At 35.5% G+C, this 20,031-nt stretch overlaps 1 protein-coding gene across 6 annotated transcripts in view; it reads right to left on the minus strand.

Moving 5' to 3' along the window:
* Window positions 1-20,031, minus strand: part of AKAP11 (A-kinase anchoring protein 11) — a 99,911-nt gene that overhangs the window by 15,946 nt on the left and 63,934 nt on the right. For all 6 annotated transcript variants that reach the window (XM_043998627.1, XM_043998630.1, XM_043998625.1 and 3 more), the window contains 5 exons: window positions 19,412-19,528; window positions 17,900-17,947; window positions 16,283-16,417; window positions 10,152-10,419; window positions 4,749-9,411 (listed from right to left, as the gene is read on the minus strand). In XM_043998627.1, the coding sequence (XP_043854562.1) occupies window positions 4,749-9,411; window positions 10,152-10,419; window positions 16,283-16,417; window positions 17,900-17,947; window positions 19,412-19,528 (5,231 nt within the window). The remainder of the gene's footprint in view (window positions 1-4,748; window positions 9,412-10,151; window positions 10,420-16,282; window positions 16,418-17,899; window positions 17,948-19,411; window positions 19,529-20,031) is intronic.

The following is a 20,031-nucleotide window of genomic DNA, read 5'->3' on the forward strand; positions in this document are numbered from 1 at the left end:
CTTGAGAAAGCAATTAATGTCAAGCTATCTAATCTAATATTCTATTTCTGATAGTAGCTCAAAGGGATTCATGATAACTTGAAGGTTATACTCCAAAAGGCTCTGACTTTACCTTAATATTTTCCTCTATAATTCATGAATTATCAAAGCTTTTTTAAAAATTAATTTCTATTTTCTATCTGTAACACTAAACAGAACTTCTCACCTATAAAAGGGAGGGAAAGGGAAAAGGATTTGTTGAACTACATGATTTCTAAGGCCCCTTTCATCCTGTCCAGTAATCTATGATTTCTGTTTCATACTGCTTGTTTTGTGTACCTCTTCTATCAAATATTTTCACTACCTTTCATTTGCATGACCCCTTCGTAATGCTGAGGAAATAGTAAAATGTTTTATTTATTAAAGTTCCATATAAATGTAAGTCATGAATAATATTAGAACAATTAATGATGCAGAAATACCTGAAACAGCATGCTTTAAGAATTACCTCTCAAGGGCAGCTAGGTGGCACAGTGGAGAAAGCACCAGCCCTGGATTCAGGAGGACCTGAGTTCAAATCTGGTCTCAGATTTGACACTTACTAGCTGTGTGACCTTGGACAAGTTACTTAACCCTCACTGCCCCACCAAAAAAAAAAATTCCTCTCAATTCAGATTCCAAGATTTGGTGATGAAGTATATCCTCACATTACAATCTTTATGATATCTTATGCTTTTATCATATTCCCTCTACTAGCATTTGTCTTTCCTCAATGAAAGGATTTTTTTAAAAAATCTATTCTTATATTAAAGTGTTTTCATCCCTTTGGTTATTTTGTCTGTCCTTCTAGAGTCTTTTTCTGTTTCTACTTGAGGCACAAGAAACCAGAAAGAAATTCATTAAGTTTGCCAGTAAACATACTATTATTCTGTATAAGAGCAAGATTTGACTTTTATGTTTTGTTTCTTAGACATTTCCTGTAAATATATCACATTCTATTGGCATTTTAGTAAAGTCGATTAGTGGTTTCAAAGTACAGTCAGTAAAGGAGGGAAGTAGGCAGTACAGTGATAGTGTTGACCTAGACTCAGGAAAACCTGAGTTCAAATTTGATCACAGAAAATTATTAGCAATGTGATCCTGTGAAATTCACTTAACGTTATGTTTTACTCATCTGTAAAATAGGGGGTGATATTATTAGCAGTGATGTTCCTGGATTGTTGTGAGGATAAAATGAGATAATATTTGTAAAGTTCTTTATAAACTTTAAAGAATTACATAAATAGCAGTTATTATTATTACTGATGATGATAATTATAACTATTTCAGAATATGATTTAGATTTTCTCCCTCTAAACTGGTTACCTTACACTTGCCAACACTAAAATATTTCTGCTACTAAATTGATCATTCACAGCCTTATAACGTATTCCTGAATACTTGCATAAATCTGAGCTTCCCCCCAAAAAAATTAAAAGTAAAGACATTTGCCAGACCAAAAGAGGGAAGAACAAGTAAGAAGGCAAGCTGCTATAAGCTATGCAATAAAACTAGTTATTATTTTTAAAAATCAGAATAAGAAATTGCCTTCTTTCCCCCAAGCAAACAGAACCTATAAAAGCCCATCTTCCTGTGTGGGCATGGGATGCAGAGGTAGAGGACTGTCTAGACTAAGCCACTGTATATACTGTCAGAATTTTTTGATATGTTGGTTAATTTTGATGAATTTCTTTTTATTCTATGTTAAAGGATTGCTCTTGGAAGGAAAGCAATGCAACATGAATTTAATATAAAAACTAAAGATATCAATAAAAATTTATTTTACAAAAATTATGCTTACTAGTCACTTGTAACCAGCTTCCCTTTTCTTTTTCCTCTTTTTCACCACTAGGTAGGATTTGAAACAATTATTCTGACAACATGTGAAAGCCAAGAAGTGATAAAATGGTCCATAAAATTGGAACAATTTACATTGAATATTAGCACTATAAACTGAAACTAGTCCAACAAAAGATTACATTTGTCAAGTATTACTGTAGCTCTGATATTTAAAGAAATTTTTCCATTAGAAGGGAATTAAAAGTAATTCAATTCAAAAACCACTTATTTAGTGCCTAGTATGTATTGGTTGTAGGGATGCACAAATGAGAAATGACACGGTTCCTGTACTCTAGAACCTTACAATATACCAGTGGGCAGGACATGTATAAAATGACAAATACATATGATGTAGAATGTGATGGGGACAAAGAAGAGATTCAGAGAGTACTCTATGAAAACATGAGATGGGAGATAATTTTCAGCAGAGGAGATGAGGGAAGAATTTGTAGAGAAAGTGGAAGCCAAGTGGATCCCAGAAAAAAGAAATGGATTTTATCTGGCAAAGACAAAAAGGGAATGCATTCTAGGCATGAGGAATGCCTGATCTTGACATGTTCTCTCTCATAAAGGTGAGTGACAACATGTCAAGATCAGGAAACACCTAACAGTCCAATATGGCTAGAATGCATATTAGGTAAAACAGAATTTGCACTCAAAGCAACAAGAGTAGCAAGACATAGCAAATAAGGTGATGTAGAGAGTAAGGGAAGGAGAAATAGTAAAAGATTAGGAGGTTGTGGCCTCCAATGTCATCTAATATTTCGGTTGCAAGCAGAAGATTTCAATCTTCATATTCTAACAACTTGAATACAGAAAAATTTATTAATGAGATGACGCTGTAGCTACATTTATTCTTTTGACAGTACCCCAGGTATTTTATATCATAAACTAGATGACAACTAGTTGATGAATCACATAATCAAAGGGCTGGACACCACCAATGCTACCAACTTAATTAGAAATGGGAGCCTCTGAACCTTAATGATCCCTGTGGGTTACATAGTGATTTAGAAAACCACACATGAACATTATTTATGTTCTACTGTATTTTTATTTATTTTGCTAAATATTTCTCAGTTACATTTTAATCTGGTTTGGCCATAACTCTATACTAGATGACCATTAAGTTCCTCCCTTCCAACTGTGACACTATAGATAAAACACTTTTGTAGCTATTTTTTAAAAAGCCAGCCCCACGTGAAAAGAACTACTTCTTTAACATTATTAAATAAGGTGATTTTTTACTTACTGGGAAAGTAATGAAAGGTTCTCTTACTGCTTGATGTTCATAAAAATAGGTTTTTCTGAAATACACAGGCCAGAATACTTTCTACACTAAATTTAAAGATAAGACTATTTCCATAAAAATCTCAGAAATTTTCTAGTATATTGGTCTTGGAAATGTTACTGCTATTATTTCAAGTAGTAAAACAATATCTATTACTTAAAACTCAGGACATAATTCTTCCTTAAATCCTCTTAGATAACTTATCTTGATTTCTCCTTTAACTTCATCAAATTCTCTTATATTTATTGTACATGTCAGTTAACCCTTTGAGTGCAAATTCCTCAAAGGCAGGGTCAGTGTCATTTTTCACTTTTGTATCCCCAGAATTGAACACAGTGCCTTGTACACAGTAGTTACTTAAAAACAGGTTTCCTGAATTGAACTGAAACTGTTAAATAGAAAGCAGAAAACAAAACAAAAAAGGAACACTGAACTGTAAAGCTCCAAGATGTCAGAGACAACATCTTAACCCAATCTTTTCATCTAACAAAATTATGGAACACTGGAGTTGGAAACGACCTGAAAGATTGTCTAGACCAAGCCAATACAAACCAGAACAGGCATCCCTTTAGACAACATTCCCAAAAAAGATTGATCCAGGCTCCACTTAAAGAAATACAGTGATTAAGAACTCATCTTCCAAAGTAGTCAACTTCACTTTTATATAGTTCTAATTATTAGGAATATTTTTTCCCCTTTTTGTGAAACAAAAATCTGTCTCTAACATAGAATGCTAGTGTTTGAAGGGGCCTCAGTAGTCATCTACTCCAAATCCCTCATTTTAAGAAGGAAAGTGATACTATCTGTCATGTATATGGTGTTCTGTGGCTTAAAAAACTTTTGCATATGTTGTCACATGTGATTCTCACAAAAATCCAATGAGTTAAAAAATGCAGATATTACCCTGATTTTGCAGGGGAAGAAATGGGAACACAGAAAGATGAATAACATGCCCAAGGTTACATGGCTAGTAAGTAGTAGAACCAATATTTTAATCAAGGTCTTCTGCCTAGAGCTCCTTCAACTATACCACAGCTGCTTTTTATAAGAACTATTTATCCTTTATTATTATTCATATTCATAACACCAAGCTCAGTTCTCAGCACAAAGTATACATGAATTTGGCAAATGAGTGAATTTTGCAGGAAGAGGAGAATGAAAACAGGTAAATGGAAATCAATACCCAAAAAGGTTGAAGTCTCTTAGGTTCCAGTATTGAGTTGGGGGAGGGGAGGTGTGGGAGGGGGCTGAGAGTATCTAAACTGAGACTCTAGGTACAATTTCCGAAAAAGAAGAAAACTTGAAAGCATCTCAGGTTTGTTTGTGAGGAGTCCAGAGATCGAATTCCATTCTCCTCAACAATGCACCCCTCTTAGGGGAGAGCAAAATCCTCAGAAGGCAAAGTAGATAGTGCCTAAGACTCACTAGTATCTAGAGTGAACTGCACACAGTAGGCACTTATGTTTAATTAATTGAAAAAAAAGTGACCAATACTTCAAATGGGGGAGTATAACTTCTCATAAAATATATGTGTATGTATATATACATATATATGTATACAAGAATGTATGTATGTGTACATCATACATACAAAATTTACCTGATGTTAACATTGTGCCCAATATTCGTCATAGCTGAAGTCATTATTTCTGCGGTAAGGCTGTCTGCAAAACTCACACCGTCTTTTCCAATTCCACTATCAGCTGCCAGACTGGTATTATTTAGCTCTCTTTCTGCTTTTTCGATAGCTGCAGCAACTATCTTTTCAGCTAACACCACCTTCTGTTCGAGATCAATATGGATTCTGGGAACATCGAGGTGAAAAAGTCTAGACTTCTGACAGCCAATTCCAAGTTTTGAATTAGATACTGGTTTATTTCTAGCAGAAGGCTCCTGTCCAAAAAAGTATTGTGATGATTTTTCCATACAGTCCTGGTGTTCTTTCAGGTTACAATACCTGCAAGCTGTACTAGAAAATGGTGACAACTTTTCAGCATAAGTAAACCTATCTGCTGATTTTCTGTTCTTAGAAACTTGGAGAACTGCAGATTCCAAACTTATTTCTAAAGTGTCTTCTACTATTTTTTTGGCATATTGCTCGATAGCTTGAATGATGCTGTCGCCATACTCATATTCATTTAAGCTGCTTGTGCTGTGGTAAAGTTTTTGTTTTGGAGAAGAAAGTTGAAGAGATTTCGAAAATGCTGATTCAACATAACCCCCCCTATCTTCCTCACATGTAGATTTTTTATAAAGGCAAGAATCTGTTAAAGATTTTGGCAAGCCAACTGTGGACATCTGTAGCTTTCTTGTGACATCCCGTGTTATGCTGTAAGCAAGAGAGTCTGAAAATCTTAACAACTCTGGACAGTCAATTTTGTGTGTAGGTTTAACCCCTTCATCAGCTTGGTTTTCACAAAGATGACCAATATTTCTTTTGCCTTGTCCTTTTTTATCTATTTGGTGCTTATCTTTATTCAAGAATTTTAACAGGTCACTCTTACTGTTCATCTGTGAGCTTCGTACAGGGAATATTTTTTTATTATATTTCAGTTGGATTTTCCTAGCTGCTTGTTGCAGTCCTAATTTAACAGATCTATAAGCAAGTCGACTAGCAAACTGATCCATTATTAACTCACTATTAGCACCTTCCCTTTTCAGAACTTGGATAATGTGCCCAGCATACTCATCCGTCACACTTTCACAGCTGGGATACTTAGATGTCAGACCTGACATGTAGGTATTCTGAAATAATGAATGGTTAAGTGGCTCAACTTCTCTTGGCCACTGTTCAACCTGTATATTCCACTTCTCTTTTGAGCAATAGTCTCTCTCATCTCTTTTTAGACAAAGACTATCCATATGACAGTTATTCTTCTTAAGCCTCAGTAGTTTAGAATGTTTTGATTTTACTATTTTCTTAGCCTCTCTGATGACGTCCCCTGCCACATCACCAGCAAAATCCTGTAAGCACTGTAAAGTCTCATCTTTATTTACAAGTGTAATATATCCAGATGTTTGGCTCTGAACATTTAAATGAGATTTTGTACTAGGTGCTTGGAAGCTTTTATCATGTAAATAGGAAGCAGCCATGTCAGTTGCCAAAGAAATTATATGTGTAGCTAAATTATTTGCATACTGGGCTGTTTTCTCTGAGCACTCTGATTTCACATGCATTTCTGGATAGTCTTCATCTTCACTGCTTTCAACTTCTTCTGAAAGGGACCTCATCAGTTTCAACATAAACTCTTCTTTTTCTATGGTATTTTGCTCACTTTCAGAGAGGCCACTAAGAGATGGATTTCGAGGTGTAGAAGGTGGTGTAGCAGGTGCAAATTCTTTTGCTAATTCTCCTTTGAGCTTTTTGGTTAATTTCCTTAAGTTCTGCTCTGAACTAGTCTGAGGTGGTACTAGAGGAGTTGGTGGAGGGGTATCAGGTATTATGTTCCCATCTCTGATTTTCTGTTTATCCTCCCCTTGTGAAATGTCTTCACCAGGAAGCACTGTAGGTGAGAAAGTATGAGCAGGAGAAAACCATATTTCTTGCCCCAAAGGCATAGGACCAAGCACAGTTTTATTCAGGTCATGTTTTTTCATTGATTTGTCAAAGTGTTTTAATGAAGAGTCCATTGCCTCAGAGAGTTCTTCTGTATTCTGTCTTTGGGATGTTACATCTGGACAAGGTAGCAGAGTACCTGAAGACAGCTTGGGACCCATGGATCCTTTATATTCTGGAACATAATCCTTTACTAATGAAGACATATCTTGAATAGACTGATCCAGCCCATCTTGAAAGTTGGTTGGCTTATTTGAGGTCAGCTGTGGCTCTTCTTTAAGGGCAGGCAAAAACTGTTGCTTCTCTGTTGTTTCATGTTTCTTTATCAAACTAGATATATCTTTTCTAATACTGCCTGCACATGTTGGGATACCTGCACTGTGTGCCACATTCTTATTATTTGATGCTACCAATTTGCTTTCATCTATGGAGTGCTTTATAATGTATTTAGATAAATGATCAGCAAAATAGTTTTTAGAGCTACTTTCACCAGGCTGTAGAGTTGCTCCACCATGTGGTAAAGCTTTGTCTTTCATTAAATAATCTGAAGATTCTCCAACTGCTTTGGTAAGTCTGGAGGAGGCAATTGCTTCATATGTTTCAGTTACTATCATATCTACCATTGTTCCAGAGAAACTATTGATAGCTGATAGACCACAGGCTAATTCTGAACAGCTATTGATTCCAATGCTATTTGTTAATTTAAGATCATTCTGGTTATATGAAAACTCATAGTTGTTTTCATTACTTGGATTGTGGTTTGAAGGCAGTTTACTATTTCTAAGACAAGCTGCTTCCTCTTCCCTATTTTTTGCCATAAAGTATGTTTGGGTAGAATCATTGTATGCTTGATGACTATTATCTGATGGCTGGTGAGAACTCTCCTGACGTATATTAGATGAAGCATGATGTCTGCCAAGGGCCCTTCCTGCCAAGGGCACTGGTATAGAGGTTACAACACCAGAAGTACAAAACAAGGCCTGCTGCACTGTGTATTCTTTTCTATAGTCCTGTACTAGATTCAAGGCTGTCAGTACTTGATTGTGACAAGCAGGGAAAGAAGTTGAGGTTTGTGTTGACTGCAACACACTTTCTGCGCTGACATACTTGATGTTATCCATTGAGACACTAATTGCTGCTTTTGTGGTAAAAGTCACATCAACTTGTGATAGCTCAATGAATGCTTCCTGTATGACAGATTCAGACAAATCCTTAGCATATGACCTAACTACTTTGTCTTCATAATCAAAAGGGCTGTCGTGTGTCCCTGTGGGCGTTGGTGGATGGGAAAACTGGCACACTTCCATAAGGCCTTCAAAAATAAGTTCTTCAGCAAGGTCTGCAGCAAACCTGGCAGCAGTGTTGGTAAATATCTGCTTCTTGACATAGTGTAAATCTCGTAAAGCGCTGGTTAGAGCATCCCCAACCAGAAAGTTGGCCAAACCATTGATGGCACGCTTTTTCAACAAAAAGGCTCTCCGCCTTCCAATTTCATTAAATGCCATATCAAAGACCGAGGACGTCAATTTCACTGCTAAACTACAGAGTGCACTGGTACAGGAAGAGACTCCCTTCTGTAAGTCTTTAAAAGCATGGCCAAAACTTTTTTCCACAAGGTCAGCAGCAAATTTCTGAATATTCTCCTTAATCATTAAAGATTTGCGTTTTGATCTTACTTTCCAATCAAGTTCCCTGCGTTTAAGGTCTATAGTTAGTATTTTCCCCTCTGTGGACACAATACTATCAATGCAAGATATATTTTCAGTGTGTTTGGGAACTAACTGAGAATGAAAAACAGAGCCAAGTATTTCACATGAAACATTGTTTGCATAATCTGAATAAGCATGATAAATGTTATCATGATTTTCATTAAACCTCTCTTCACTGACATCAATGTGGCAGTAGCATTCTGTAGTAGTGCAATTCCCCAGAGGGCTGAAAGCTGAAGATCGGATGGGACTAAACAAGCCGCTGTCTTCCCCTGTTGTCTTCACTGGGCGAGGGGAGTCTGGGACATCACACAAATTACTATAGGGGGATTCTGGTTTACGAGGAGTTGGTTTTCTTACATTAGCTGGGAGAGTGGGACGATCAAACTTGAACTTCTGAGGATTCATGGTAGTGGTAATAGAACAAGATTTCCCATGTTTGTGCACTCTTTTTTTGGATGTATTTCCTAAGACAGGTTCCCATTTAAGTTGACAAGAAGCATCTGAAGCTTGTTCTAACTCATCAAACTGATCAAAACTGTCAAAAAATTCACCTATTTCAGAATCTGAGTCTTCTATACCATCTTTCCCTACAGGAATCTTGGGCAACTCAAGTTTTGCTTTTAAGCTTTTTTGATACCCTTCTTCATCTAAGAAAATAACAGGGCTTGGGCTTGAACATTCTGATTCAGATGAATCAGCAGGAGAAGATGAAAACTGTGTTTTTTGTAAAGTTACACCTGTATCTGAAGGATGACATAACTTGTAGAAACTCCTTTGAGTCCAAGGTTCAGAAATAGATGTTGTAACTGAATTTTTCACATTAGAAGGTCGCTCCTTAAATCCCAAAACATTTATTAGGGAAGGTGAATCCTTGGCCACTGACTTCTGTTGCACAGAGCTAACCAGGACCTCTGAATCACTAGCTTCTAAACAGTGAGCAGGAATAGTCTGTGAAGCAGCATCACATTGGCTCCGCAATGTAGCCAAGCTCATTCCTGAAGCAAAAATAAAATTATTCTTAAAAAAAAAATTAACTCATTTTATACGAGCTGACTTTAATAAAATGTATACATAGCCAAAGAAGTACCTTTTGAACTTACACTTCTTAACTAAAGTTTTTATAGCAGGTCATAGGACATGACTGTTCATAATATTCTACAATTCCTCTCTAAGTTTCAGGCCTACTGGTCTCTAGGTAAATAATACTAATATTCTAATTCTTGCAGTTAATGAGAGTAAATCAGGAATGTGTTGGAGATAGCTCATACCAGCTTGAGGAAGCTAATTGTTAACTCTCCTGTGTGAGTATTTACACCTCAAAAATTAACAAATACTACAAATTAGGGTTTGGTTTATTGTTCTGCTGACTGTCTAGATTTAAGAAAGTAATAAAGAAAATGTTAATAATGCAGATTAAACTTAAATGTTTTATGCACACATATCTCCCCCCCTCCCCCAGGAAGCTGGTTGTCAAACATTTGCCTACAGTATACCACTGACTATAATGGATTTTGCAACAGTATTTAAACTTTGAAATTTGTGACACAGTAATATCACTACCTAAGAAAAGGTAAAAATAGAAAAATTAACATATGGGCTTCACTGAGGAGTTGCAAATTTAGGGAAGTATATTTCTCCAAAGTCAGGAAATATTAGTAGGTCAATCAAAGGAAAAAGTGTCAATTATCCCTGTAATGCTACCATCTATCTCAAAAAAACATAACAGAAAACTTACCATCACTGTGCATCTTGGAAGGTTCCTCTTCATCTAACTGTTCAAATGCAGTGACAAAATCATCCTCAATAGAAGACACTGACTGATTAGTGTCATCGTCATCTCCATGAGATTTCTCCAGTTGACGTTTCTGACGTAAGTATGTGTCCAAGGTATATCTGATGCCTGTGGCATATTTGCTTAGCAGATTGAATACAAAGTCAACTCTGAATCTTGGGAATGTTGCTGGAGATACTTTCATTACGCAAAGCACACTAGAAAAAAGATTCTTGGAAAAGACAACAGGAGATTTAAAATGTTATTTTTCAACATCTGCCTGTAATGAAAGTCTAGAAATAATACAACTAAAGTGGAAAGAATGCTGCCCAAGTAGTAGCACACTTGTCTGTTCCCTTGTCCACTAATTTCCAACATTTCTTCTTACTCCCTCCCTTTTTGTAGAACTCAATCTCGTTTCTCTTCTTTTTATTATATATCTTTATCTATGATCCTTCTCTATACTGACCACCTATATAAAATAATGCTAATCCCTCAGACCCAATTAAAATCTCTCCTCTTCCAGACTCTCAAAATCACCCCAGGCCAAAGAGATCTTTCTTATCTGTCAAGGAAATTATCAATTGTACCATTTACCACTTTGCAACAATTATCATATTGTTGTATTGGACTATCATTTATCTCTTGTATTACAATTGAAATTTTTTATGTGTTTTATACATTGTCTCCCCAACTAGAATGTAAGCTTCTCAAAGGCAGGAATGGCATCTTGCACTTTTCCACAACATCTAGTATGCTGTCACGCACACAAGCAGACTTTATATATATGCTGAATGAGTAGTCCCATCTATACACCTTGGATAAATTTGGCCATAAGAACATGGAATAGGTACTAGACCAATATCATTGACCTAGAAAACTCACCAATGAGGAAATTCTCTCCACCACTGTAAACCAACACCTTCTCTGTAACTTCAGAGTCTTAGAGAATAGCCTAGAGCACTGAGAGATTAAGGGACTTGCCCAGGATCACAAGGATGAGGGGAGTCAGTATCAGAGGTAGGACTTTAACACAGGTCTTAGACCAGCTCTCTACCACTATGACATACTGCCTCTCAGGGTCAGCCAGGGCAAATAACCACATCATCAATATGTCAACTCTCATTAAGCCCAAATGTCATCTTTTGTCTTGTCCCTCAGAAAAATTCTCCTAAAATTTAAAGATTTTTATTAATATAAAATATATAAGATAGAAAAATATGAAATGTCCAACTGGGGGGGTATCTGTTTCTGTAGTGATGACAAGAGACTGGTGGACAAAAAGGCTAAGAAAGGGGCAAATAGCACTAAGAATAACATGGTTTATAGACCAACTACAAAATGTTAACTTGGGTATAGATACTCAAAATGTAAGATCCTTAACCACTGGTCATCCAGCTGGGTATAATGTTGAAGGAAATGAATTATTAATGCCAATATTTATTAATAGCTAGTATTTACACAGTACTTCAAGATTTTGCAAAATGCTTTACAAATATTATTTCATTTTATTCTCAAAACCACCCTGGGAGGTAGGTTCTACTGTTATGCCCATTTTATAGATTGGGAAATTTAGACAACCAGTAGTTAAATGATTTGCCCAGGGTCACATATTTAGTAAGTATCTGCGGTCTTTCCGACTCAAGATCTGGTGCTCTACACATTGCACCACTTAGCTGTCTAAAAATGAAATAAGATGGGGCAGCTAGGTGGTGCAGTGGATAGAGCACCTGCCCTGGAGTCAGGAGTACCTGAGTTCAAATCCGGCCTCAAACACTTAACACTTACTAGCTGTGTGACCCTGGGCAAGTCATTTAACCCCAATTGCCTCACTAAAAAAAAAAAAAAGAAAAAAAGAGAAATAAGACAGGAGGAATTTGTGGCTAAAAGAAAGGATGGTTTGTGAGTTCTCCTTATAGAAGTAAAGAAGCTGATTTTTACCATGAGTCCAAAAGTAATAAGAAATATTTCCTACCAACCTGGCTCACTTTATATTGCAGTGTTCAAAAGTACAGGGTATCCCAAAAGTCTTAGTTCAGTTTTAAGCTATTAGAGCTTAAACTTGAGCCCCTCTGTATTAAAAATAAATACAAAATAATTATACTTTATGTGCCAATACTTCTGCAGCAGATATGGAGGTAAGAAAAATTTTATGAGGAATATAATTAAACCCTCCAAATTAATTAATTAAATACTGAGAAACTTCATGGTAAAGATGGCTATAGTGGAGTTCAACAAAAATATGTTGGAAAATTTGGTTCAAGAATTAAGAAAACAAAGAAACTTGCAAAGAGATTTGTAAACTATGAAAATCCTGCATACGTATTATGAATACCTTCTGTTAGAATCATAAGGCACCAGACTCAGCAAGCACCAAATGACATCTGTTAAGTCATTCCCAAGTAAGTTGTTTCTGTAATCAGACTTATTAGGACAAATATTAAAATCAATATCAAACTAGAGAATAAAAGTAATAAGATATGATGCATCACTGGGGCAACTCTAACCACACCTAACAAGCTGACACTGAAAAATAGGCAATAAATAAAAAGACACACATCGACACAGATTATTACCACGTTCAGAAGAGTTAGTTGATGTAATTCAGTCCCAATAATGAAAAAGGGATAAGAGTCTCTGCCACAAGCAACTTGAGGCAATATAAGTTAGAATACAGCCTCACATGTAAAGTCCGACAAAGGGTGGCAGGAGAGCAAGGAAGGGTAAACAAGTTCTCAGAGACGTTGATGAGAGTCCCAGCAGAGGACAGTGACTGGGCATAAAACAAAAAAGGCTCTCTCAAGATTTCTGTCATCAAGGTTTTTAGGCATCATAGTTAGGAGAACCATCACACCTGCCATTTAACATCACAGACACAGATGTGCTGTGTATGGAAGTGCAAATGAAGAAAACACAAATGGAAAGAGCAAATGAAGTCCTCACATAGAGGTGGCAAGGGAGGGATAATATAACTACGTAAACAATTCCTGAGTTATGCTGAAGAAGGGAAGTGCAACAAAAGCATGAAGAAAATCTGAGACCTTATTATTATCCCTCAAGAAGGTAAATGAGACAACATTAATGACTACTGGCCCTCTTTCTACTTTTTCATCTCTACCAAATTTTTATGAGAATGATTTATACCCACATGCTAATTGCACATTTCAAATAAGATATCCTGGAATTTCTCAAACAATTTTTAGAACAAAGTTCATCAACTTTTCTCCCAAAACCAACCTCTTCTTCCAAATTTTCCCATTTTCACTGAAGGCACCCCTATTTCTTCAGTGTCCAAGGTTTGTTAATTTGACATTATCTTTGAACCCTCCATCACTTATATCCCATATATCCAATCAGTTGCCAAGTCTAGCTGAATTTACTTCCATTAACACACCACTTTTTACTCATATAGCCACCATCTTAGTTCAGGACTTCACCTCTTGCCAAGAATAATGCAATGGCTTTTTAATTTGTCTCCCTGCCATGTCTCTCCTCATTCTAATCCATCCACCACCCATGTGCTGAAATAGTTTTCCTTTACTATATGTTACTCGCTACTCAATAAACTATGGTGGTTTCCAACTATCTATGGAACAAAACATAATAAACCTAACTTTCCAGCCTAATCACACATTATTCCACTTAATGCACTCCATGGTTCAGTGTTCTTCATGTAACAGTCCTCCATCTTTTGTTTCCACACCTTTGCACTTATTAACCCTCATCTTAGGAATGTACTCCCTCCTCATCTCTACTTCCAAGAACCCCCTTTCTTCCTCAAAATATGCTCAAGCATCAGTTTCTATATGAAGTCTTTCCTAAACAACCCCTCCAAATGCTAGTACCTTCCCATACTTAACATCTGCTGTAGATTTTTAAATGTATTATTTAGATATTTAGATATGTACATACTGTCTCCTCTGACAGAATATAAGCTCCTTCAGAATAGACTGTTTCATTTTTTTTCTCTATCTCCTGCTACTAAAAACAGTGCAAAAGAGTTCCATAGCTAGTGAATGTCCATCCATTAAAATGCCCAGAACTTTTTCAGAACTTCTGTCTAGGGATTCCTTAGTATAGGGGATTTAAAAAAAATAATTAAGTCTAGTTGATAGTCCTTTGGGAGCACAGATGGATCTTTTTATCAGTGGTATTAGAAAACTCTCAACCTCTCAAAGTCACACTTAGAACCTTGATTAGCCATCCTCTGGGGCTTCATCCCACCAACTGAGTTGGAATTCAAGGAGGTCACCCTATAGTGGGATGAGGGTACCACATTTCTATTGTCCTACACTTCATCCTTAGAAACTAGAGGATTTTATAGTTATCTCAATTAAAATTTATCTAGTCAAATATGGTCCATTGATCTAGCCCACATTTGGCCCTGGGCAGAATCTGGCCCTTGGTCAGTTGTTCACCTACCCCTATTCTAGCTCACTGAGTGCATTTTTGATCTCTGCTTTGAAGTGTTAGCTATTCCTTCTAGTCTAATTTCATTTGCAAATTTGATTAAGTATTCTTCTCTGACAGAACATAAGGTTCTTCAAAGTAGAGATTGTTTCATTTTTTTTTTCTCTATCTCCAGCTACTAAAACAGTACATGGAACATGGGTTTTTAATAACTTGATTACAACTTTTCTACACTTTGGTAGATAGTTTTCATGCATTAAAACCAAAATAACCTGGCCACAACCTAATGGTCAATGTTATGGTGATGACCCTCTCTCAATTTAAGTAGGTTAATTCCAAGGTGACAGATATATAACATTATCATCAAGCAAGAATTCAAAGTTTTTCCACCTTGGTAGGACCTACCAGAGTATATACTCCACTAAATAACCTTTGAGAACTTGGGGTCATCTTTATATCATGATATGGTATCAAGACTAAGAATACTATGAATGAATAACCATTAAATATATGAAACATACCAACATTCTAGATATTTAAAATAATATTTCTTTAATTATACAAAATATGAATAATGATTGGACCTGTGATTTCATTGGTATAAGGAGGTCCCTGTGAGGCACTTCTGCCATGAGAACAGTTCTTCACCTTCTCTGCTATTTAAAGTCTTGGAAAATTGCCTGGAGCATTGTTAAGTGGCTTACCTGAGATCACAAAAAAGTACAATAACACTAAACCACAGAATTACACAACAATACTATACAAAATATTTACCTCATTTCAAACACTACCATCAAAACAAAACATAAGAGTGTGATAGTTAAATGTAGACCCACCCTCTAAGAATTTGAAATTCATATGAAAACTGTTCCCAATCACTAATAACCAAATAAATACAAGTTAAACCAGACTGGCAAAGATGACAAAAGAGGAAAATGACAAATGTTAGAAGAGCTTTGGGAAAACGGAATCATTAATGTCCTGTTGGTAGAACTGTAAATTGGTCTAGCCATTCTGGAAAGCAAATTGGTACCATGCCCCCAAAGTCACTAAACTGTGCATACCCTTTCACCCAACTAGACCACTTCTAGGCTGGCAATCCAAAGAGATCAAACAAAGAAGAAAAGATCCTATATAAACAAAAATATTTATAACAGGTATTTTCACAATAGCCCCAGACAGGAAACTAAGGGGTTTCCGAACTATTGAAGAATAGCTAAACAAATTATGGTATATAAATTATTGGAATATTATTGTGCTTAAGAAATGACAAAATGAACAGTTTTAATGGAAACCTGAAAGACCTTTATAAACTGATATAGAATGAAGTAGGCAAAACTAGAATAACAATTTACGTAATAACAACATTATAACAAAAAACAGCTTTGAAAGATTTTAGAACTGATTAACACAAGGATAAACCAATGGTAAATCAGAGGACTAAAGATGAAACACACTACCCCATCTCCTGCCAAAGAGTTCATGGACTTAAAATGCATAATGTGATATACAGTTTTTGACAAGCCTAATGTGGGGATTTGTTTTGCAGGAATAAATAGGTTTTTTGGTTTTTCTTTAAGTTTTCTTTTCCTTTTTATTTTTCAACATGTGCAGAAGGGAGGGAATGGGAAAGCTAGCTAAATGCTTGTGAAAACGAATAATTTTTTAAAAAATACTTTATTTACCTGTTTTTGAGGGTCAGCATTTGTTTCAGGTAACTTATTTATATCCTTCAGAAAAATAATCTCATTTTCATTTAGATTGCAGAAGTGGATAGAATTCAGAAGATCTGGGAGTTCCAAAGAAACTGTAGTTAAGTCCTAATTTTAAAAACACAAAGAAAAAGGTATGAGATAATGCTTAATTTGGGCCATAAATTTGAAAATCTAGACTATTTGGTTAACAGATAAAACATAAGATAACAGGCAAACTAGTTAAAATCTAACTATGGAAAACCAATTTTCATAAAACCAAAAAAAATAAACTTTACTTAAACTTTGATCTACACTACCTAGTGTTTATAGATTTAAGCTAATAATAGTCAACATGTAAAAATATTTATGAGAGGCACCATGAAGTAATGGAGAGGGCACTACGCTTAAAAGTCATGAAGACCTTAGTTCAAATCCAGTTTCAAACATTTAATAGATACGCAATCAAGCAAGCAAAAAGAATTTATTAAATACTTACTTATATTCCAGGGTGCTAGACTCTGGGGGATAGAAGTACAAAGAATGAAACAATCCCTACTCTCAATGAGCTTACATTCTTTTTTTGTTTTGTTTTGTTTGCAGGGCAATGGGGGTTAAGTGACTTGCCCAGGGTCACACAGCTAGCAAGTGTCAAGTGTCTGAGGCTGGATTTGAACTCAGGTACTCCTCAATCCAGGGCTGGTGCTTTATCCACTGTGCCATCTAGCTGCCCCAATGAGCTTACATTCTAATACAGGAAAAAAGCACATATAGAAATATATATAGCACACACATTAAGTTAATAGATATATGTGTTATATATACTTCCTCAAGCTCAAAGCAATGCTAGTATCACAAAAGAAATCTTAAAGTTAATCAAAATTCAGTAAATAGAATTGCAAATTCAAAAGAATGGATGTAGCATATACATACTAAATTGTTTTGCTCTAACTTATATGACACTGACTAAGCATAGTTATTTGAATAATCCTTTCATAGTCATCCTAATTAAAAATATACTGGACTAAATTAGGTAAAAATATGGAACTGGATAATAATTAATCTTATAAAATTAATGTATACTTATACTATTTGAATGTCAAAATGTGTAATATTGAGATTAAATTGTTTATCAAAACCACCTTTTAACAGACCATAACTTTTTACCTTCCCCCTATGTATAATTTTCAGTGAAGAAGAGAAGTCAGCTTTTGGTCTGTGACCCAATTCAAATTACTTTTGTGACTGCTATAATCAAATTAAAATGTTAAAAGTACAAAACTTCCATGGCACTCTCAGAACATTTTTTTTTTCTTTTCTTTTTTTTTTTTTTAGTGAGGCAATTGGGGTTAAGTGACTTGCCCAGGGTCACACAGCTAGTAGGTGTTAAGTGTCTGAGGCCGGGTTTGAACTCAGGTACTCCTGACTCCAGGGCTGGTGCTCTATCCACTGCACCATCCAGCTGCCCCTCTCAGAACTTTTTAAAAATCAAGTTAGATTTTTAGAATTGGAGATAATGGTATATTATAATGATAGACAAAATTGTCACAGTATGAGGCTTGTTGAGATAGTTTATGAAGGTTCCTTTTCACACTCCATATTTTATTTTACCTGTATATGACCAGAGTCTGTTTCTCCATTGAAACCTAGAAAGGTAACCTGGAAAAAAAATAAACAAAATTCTGCTAAGCTGAAATGTTCCTAATTGTCACATCAGAATGGATAGTCAGAGCTTAAAAGCAGGTCAGAAGCCCTTTTAAGCAGAAAAATTTTAATTGTTTATTATAAAATAATGATTTTTCAAATTATGATTCTGGATATATAACACAATCTTAGACATGAAACAGAAGAATCTTAAGATGATCATTATTTTACGAACATTAAAGGATCAGTTTACCAGGCTGTATACTAGGTAGGACTTAAAATCCTTTATGGTTTAACCAAAAGTCTAAAGAACACACTCTCCTCCTCAACAGGATGAATAAAACAAAAGATTTACTTCCTCTTTCCTCCTATACTGTCTACTTCCTAGCTTCTTAAACTAATGTGAGGGTCATGAAAAATTTGCCAACATTAAAAGGTTATATATCCCTATATACCCAGGGTGGCATAAAAATTTCTCAGGAAAAAAGGGGTCGCAAGTGGAAAAAGTTTAAGAAGCCCTAGTCTAACTCTCTCTTCTAAATTACTTACTGACCAAACCACAGTCCTATACTTCTGAATTGCCTCCTTCCAGAGGGATATCACAATCAGGCTGCCTCTTCTGATTGGTCTGCCACACAATAACCACATTAATCTTCTTTCTCACTCCACTTAAAATTCTTAGGTTGGCCATCAATACCTTATCAATACCTTAGTTCAATAACCATGTAATGTCTCCCCTCACACTTTGCCTAAAGGTACAGAGTATGTACCAGGTTTTGTTTTGTTTTACATCAACCTGCTCACTTTATCTAAGGAGAAGATTTGGAGAAAAAACTCTTGATCATTACACTTCAAGGGGAAATTATTTATGTTATTTCAGTGTGACCTAATGGATTAATGGTCAGCAAGACCTGGGTGAAACTTCAGATACATATATAGATACCTATATATACATATGTATGCATGCATGCATGTATGTATGTATGTATATGTTCTCACTCTCAGCTCCTCAGTACCCCCAAGCAATTCTCTACAACTCTAAATCAGAGTTTGCCAACATGCATCAGTGGAAGGAATTTGCATACTAGGAGTTCCATACACTGATAAAATCAACCATTCAAGTCCCACCTCCAAACCCTATCAGTTTCTACTATTAGTAAAAATTTCAGTTTTTTATATAAGGTTTAAAATTGAACATACTTAAAGAGACATATTGCAAAAGTATAACTATTTGTTTAAACATTTTTTCAAGAAGGTGACAGTATTATAAGTAGCACAATTCTCAGTGATTTACAAACAATTCTCTTTTATTGACTTTTTTACAGAAAGAAAAGACCTAATTTAGTCTTGTATGGTCTTAACTTGAAAAACATTATTCAAGTATTAATACTAGATTCAACAGAAATGACTTTTTAAAAAAATATTCAGTTCTTTCTTGTGTCTATCTAATTAGGTATTTAGAAAGTAGTAAAGTCAAACCTCAATCATATTGGCTTGTTCCTCTGGCTTTAAGTATTCCTCTGCTGACACACTGCATAATTCCTTTTGGCTCTGTAACAAAGACTTTATAGAATGAAGTACACCTTCAATGAAGCTCTGAAAGGAAATAATGTTTTATTATAAAATCAATTAATTAATCTATGCAAGCATTCTGACTTTACATATTTCTTTAAATATTTATTGAACATCTAATACGTACAAGTTGCTTTAAGCTAAGTGGTACGGGGAAATAATGGAAAAAATGGAATAATGGAAAAAAAGATCTCTGCCCTCAAGAATTTAATAGGAAAATACATATGTGCACACTTAACTGTAGTATAAAGCAACATAACAACAAGAGCTAGCATTTATAGTGTTTTAAGGCTTCAAAATCTTTTATGTGGGTCATCTCATGTTGATCCTCAAAACAATCCTCAATTTGAGGTAGGTGCTATCCCCAATTTCATTGAAAGCTGAAAGTATTTAAGTGGTTTGTCTAGGATCACACATCTAGAAGGTGCTTGAAGAAAAATTTGAACTCAGGTCTTCCTGACCCCAAGCCAAGAATTTTTAAGCACCTAATACATGTCAGGTACTCTGCTGGGCATGGAAGATTTTTT

Source organism: Dromiciops gliroides, chromosome 3, assembly GCF_019393635.1.
Source record: "Dromiciops gliroides isolate mDroGli1 chromosome 3, mDroGli1.pri, whole genome shotgun sequence".
Lineage (NCBI taxonomy): Eukaryota > Metazoa > Chordata > Mammalia > Microbiotheria > Microbiotheriidae > Dromiciops > Dromiciops gliroides.